At 42.4% G+C, this 5,278-nt stretch overlaps 1 protein-coding gene across 1 annotated transcript in view; it reads right to left on the bottom strand.

Moving 5' to 3' along the window:
• LOC115034801 overlaps positions 1-2,153 on the bottom strand; it is a 2,476-nt gene extending 323 nt beyond the window's left edge. The window contains exons 1-7 of the mRNA XM_029492260.1: positions 2,063-2,153; positions 1,814-2,002; positions 1,609-1,757; positions 1,315-1,550; positions 954-1,232; positions 595-849; positions 228-523 (exon numbers count right to left, since the gene is read on the bottom strand). Coding sequence (XP_029348120.1) covers positions 228-523; positions 595-849; positions 954-1,232; positions 1,315-1,550; positions 1,609-1,757; positions 1,814-2,002; positions 2,063-2,108 — 1,450 coding nt within the window. The 5' untranslated portion in view covers positions 2,109-2,153. The remainder of the gene's footprint in view (positions 1-227; positions 524-594; positions 850-953; positions 1,233-1,314; positions 1,551-1,608; positions 1,758-1,813; positions 2,003-2,062) is intronic.
• Between the last annotated feature and the right edge of the window lie 3,125 nt (positions 2,154-5,278).

Below are 5,278 nucleotides of genomic sequence, written 5' to 3'. Positions count from 1 at the left end.
GAGGTCCATAATAGATTAATGGCCAGACCACACGTCACCTTACGCCAAAGGTTTGAAAGCTGAAAAATAAAAAATCCGTTAAAGGTTTTCCAGGCAAGTGTAACGCGCAACACTATAATTAACTTGTTTTTCTGCAGAGGCGCTGTTTTTCTCGCTTCGTACGACGACTGTTCCCAAATTCGAAAACTTTTGCTCCAGCAGCGTAAGATTAGTGGGGATTGTCTCACTAATATTAACTATCGACTCGACTACCTTTGAGTAATCTGGCAAATTCTCGCCTCCTGTTGTTTTCCTCGCAAACAATTCCGTTGGCTGCTGCTTTGTCGTCCTTCTATATAAAAGTCCCAGCTTGTGCTCTAAAAGTTTGATGTTGGTGACGGTCTGTACACACGGAAGCAGATCGAACCCTTTCGGGAACGACTGGTCCTCGTATATAAAGGATTTTATGATGTTTGATAATAGTAGCCGTAAGTTTTTCATGTAATTTATCGTCGTAGCCTTGGTCTGCCCGATCTCCTCTCGGCTGTGTACAAAATTAAAAAAAATAAATAGTTTACGAATCAATCATTTTTTAATCGTCTAACAAGTCCTTACCGTCGAAAGAAGTCGACGTAAAATTCCACATCGGCCGTCACCAGATCCGCCCAATGTTTCGGTGGTAAATTATTTGCAACCAGTTGTTGGTGCACGTAGCACAACACCCGCGAAACATTGGATACATAATTGTTTGCTGCTTGTGAATTATTCCCGTGGCTAATTTCCAACGCCTTTCTAAACATTACAATCAATGGATGATTGGACGGAAGCTGATGGTTAAGACCTAAAGCTTCCGAAGCCTTGCGCAATTTTCTGAAAATAAAGTTAAAAAAATAAATAAGACATTAAGGCTTTAAATTAATAAAAAAAACCTTTAACCGAGTTTCGACTCGAATTATTTATTAGGCAATACTCACGATTCCGAAGATGGTGCATTGGCTTTTGTCATCGTTATGTTTTCCGGGTTGGCTGGTCTGCCTGATGTGCCGGAAGGTCCAGGTATTGGAATGGTTTCGCCGGATGTTTCCGGTATAGGAAGAACTGGCACCGCCGGTGTCGCAGATACATTCTTCACCAGTGTATCTGGACCGAAATCGCTATCGGTGAAAAAACACTCGAATGGGTTTGACGTATCTGATACACCAGGAAGATTCCAACTTCCGCCATAAGTCTTTATCCTTCCCATGGTTGTAAGTCTGAAACGGAAACAACAAATGAACTATAGTGCTAAAAAATATTGATAATTATATGTATATTATACTATATTGCACAATTTACTCGTGGGCGATGCTTCTGAAACACCTGTCATCCCAATATGGGCCCAACTTCTTTTCAATCACCCGCAATGGGACAACGGAATAGGACTTGCGGGATTCCGAGGCAATGTGCTGGCATATCTTCCTGATGTTGAGGTCTCGGGGCTTTTTTATCTGTGACCTGTGGCGGTTTTGAAGGTGCCTCCCAAGCTTATGGCCAGCAGTCATGAAGTCGCACAGCGGACAATATTTAACCATCTACGGCACAAAACGAATCATAATAACAATTTCCATTTAGATAAGTAAACACACAGACCTGAGTATCGACATTCAGTGCGTTGCGTTCCGCAACATTTAGTCTCCGTGGTCTTATTCTTTCCTCATCTGAATCCACACCGACATCCATGGGCTCGGTTGACATGCCCAACAGATCCGGTGAAACTTGACCAGACGGTGACTCAAACTCTGAAAAGTGATGAATTAGGTAAAGAATTCTCAATTAGTTAGGGTAAATAACTTACCCGGGTCGCTCATGACAAACTCATACGGGTCGGTAGTCAGTTGCGGCGATCTCACTGGTAAAAGAGGTTGCGGCAAAGCTGATTGTAATGGTCGTGAAGTCTTAGGAGATGGCGGCAACTCTAATAAATGTGGCGATGGTGTAGGCGACGGTGTAAATATTTCCTCAACGAGAAACGGCCGTGGAGTGGCTTAAATCATAAAATGGCTACAGTCATAATAAACAGTTAAAGGGAAACGATTATACTCACCTGGTAGTTCACCAACGCCAACCTCCATGGTATCGGAGTTAACCATAACAAACTTTGTATTTGTAAACTGATCGTTTGATGAATCGTTGAAGTGGATGTGGGCTGAAAAAAAAAACTTAACGTTTATGAAGAATGAATAAGTCATGAATTTTACTTACAATTGAGAACGGTTTCAACAACCATTTCGTCGTCAATATTTTCTACGAAATCAACGATTTCCTCGTCTTCGACATGGATTTCGGCGACTGTAATTAAAAAAGCTTTTCTTATTGTCATACTGATATTACAAGTTTCAAGTTTTAATAATACTCACCATCAGGCTTAGACCACTGTGGTCGACGCGGATAATAGGCGGATTTTTTGTGCACCTCCACGATCTTCCCAATAGTCTTCACCCTTCCACTCTTTTTCCCGAAAACTAGCACATCTGGGTAACGAACATTTGTTGTATTAAAAATACCAAAAACAGAATATTATTTATTACTTTTAACAACTGTCGTAGGTCCAACATGCTGGCCAACGGGTTCCGCTGCAACGGGTTCTACAACCTCCATAACCTCATCAGTAATGGGTGGCACTGCGACGGTACACACGTCTGCCGTGTCCTCGTGTAGAACGGGTTCCGCTGCGACGGGTTCTACAACCTCCATGTCCTCATCAATAATTGGTGACACTGCGACGGTACCCACGTCAACTATTGGTGCCATTTCTGCGGAAAGGTACAACTCAATAATCCATTCGGTAAAAAGAAAAATATTACAGTTACCTTTATCGACGATGTCTTGGTCGGGCTCTGACACGAGCGTCTCCAACACAACTATTGGTGCCATTTCTGCGGAAAGATACAACTCAATAATTCATTCGGTAAAAAGAAAAATATTACTGTTACCTTTATCGACGATTTCTTGGTCGGGCTCTGACACAACTATTGGTGTCATTTCTGCGGAAAGATACAACTCAATAATTCATTCGGTAAAAAGAAAAATATTACTGTTACCTTTATCGACGATTTCTTGGTCGGGCTCTGACACGAGCGTCTCCGACACAACTATTGGTGCCATTTCTGCGGAAAGATACAACTCAATAATTCATTCGGTAAAAAGAAAAATATTACTGTTACCTTTATCGACGATTTCTTGGTCGGGCTCTAACACGAACGTCTCTGACACAACTAATGGCTTTCCACACAACGAAGCCGGTGGCAGTGACCCTAACATTTTAACAAAAAGAGATAAATCAATAATTTATACGGTAGAAACAAAATTTAATATTCACCTTTAATTTTGTCAAAGTTTATTAGGGCCTTCTTTAACGTCGTTCTCGGCACTTTGCACACACGAGAAGCACCGTTAACAGAGTGCCCTTTTGTCAGTACAAGTTCTATTGCCATAGATAGTGCAGGGTTGTTTTCCGCTTTGACGTAACCTCTGGATGCCTATAAATTTATAGAAACACAAGTGTAAACCCGTTTATTGCAAAAGAGACAAAAACTTACTTTTTTGGGGACAATTTTTAGTTTATTGACCAGCTCCCTGAGTGTGGTCTCCGGAACTCCGTGTTCCCTTGCGGCCTGCCCGATGGAGTGGGAACCATTTGAAATAGAATTGAGGGCATTGGTAACGTTGGCTCTGTACATGATCTATAATGCCACGTAAAAACATACACTCAATTGTGGGAACAAGAAAAATAACGCAGAAACAAAGTGCCGGAGAGCGCAAACCCATACATATAAACAGAGGCTGGGATTGAAATTTCTCACGGGGGAGACGGGCAACGATCAAGCGGCCGGGTCATCGGCTATCGTGACCGCGTAAGAAAAAAACATTTTTGTGAAAGCGCACACTGGAATCAGGTAAAATAGCTTGAAAAATGAAATAGACAGAGAAAGCGTCACTGGCGCTGCGAAGACAGCGGTTCGGGTAGCAAAATTTTCGTATTTCGTTTGCGATACTAGCGCTGCGAACGACAACGGCGATTCGGGTAGTAAAATTTTTGAATATTGATAGAGAACTCCCAACGTTCACACTCCCTATATTACATAATTTCCTTTGCAATGATGTGGCAAATAATTATTTATTTAATAATAAACGCTAAAAAAATAGAGTAACGCTTAAGGGGTGATAATATATAATAAATATATAATAAATTGGCACCGGATACACGCGCCCGCGAGCGCTTAAGAAAAAAAAAAATCGTTAATTTGCCCTCTGGTGGCCGATGGAAAAAACTTTCGAAATTTGTTCGCGACACGAGCGCTGCGAACGACGACGGCGGTACGGGTAGCAAAATTTTCGAATATTGATAGAGAAATCGAAGTTGATTTGTATTTTAAAATCTACCGGGTGTTAAAATTTTGAAACGATCGCACCACTGAGTCAAAAGATATACATCGCAATCATACAGACCGTTTGGAACGGTCATGAGTAGAGAATTTAAGGATTGAGCGAGATATTTATATTCGATTCGATTCCCGTCTTCGGGCTTGGATTCAACTGGTCGATTACTATCGGAATGTGTCGGAAAAAAAGTTAAAATTGAAAAACAGAAAAAACCGAATTATTGAAAAACAAGGGAATCGTATATCATCGAAAGCGGCGAGTAAAGAGAACGTCAAGCCCGAAGACGGGAACCCGACACGGTCATTATTTAGCTTCAAGCCCGAAATTCCCATGAAAAAGACCGTCCCGGGCGGTCATTCCACAGGGGACATTCCCTCGGTCGCCGAGTCAGCACTCGCCGTAGGCTTTCTGACGGCGTCAGTAATTGAAAAACTTGGATATAGGCCGTCGCAGACGGTCGAAAACAAGTCGAAGAACGTAAAAACCGCTCGAGCCAGATTCTCCTGCATTTTAGACCGCTACGGACGGCCCTTATCTATGTCACCAAGCCGGATTCACCGGCACGCTCCAATCCCCATCTTCCCGACACTCGAGTCCGTCCGGAACGGTCCATTTACAAGAGAACCGAGGAATTGACGTGCACGGCAGAAAATCGAAAGTACCGGGGTAGTCGGTCGACCGCTGCCGTACGCCCTTCGAATACGATCGCTGACAGATCAAACTTTTTGATTGGCCGATAACTTGTTAAATATCGCTCCTAGCGCTTAGACACAGTTATCGAAGTTGATTTGTATTTTAAAATCTACTGGGTATTAAAATTTGGAAACGATCGCCACCACTGAGTCAAAAGTAGACATCGCATCATACAGACCGTTTG

The sequence above is a fragment of the Acyrthosiphon pisum genome, unplaced genomic scaffold (assembly GCF_005508785.2).
Source record: "Acyrthosiphon pisum isolate AL4f unplaced genomic scaffold, pea_aphid_22Mar2018_4r6ur Scaffold_21109;HRSCAF=23054, whole genome shotgun sequence".
In the NCBI taxonomy this organism is placed as follows: domain Eukaryota; kingdom Metazoa; phylum Arthropoda; class Insecta; order Hemiptera; family Aphididae; genus Acyrthosiphon; species Acyrthosiphon pisum.
This window is presented reverse-complemented; position numbering and strand designations above follow the sequence as displayed.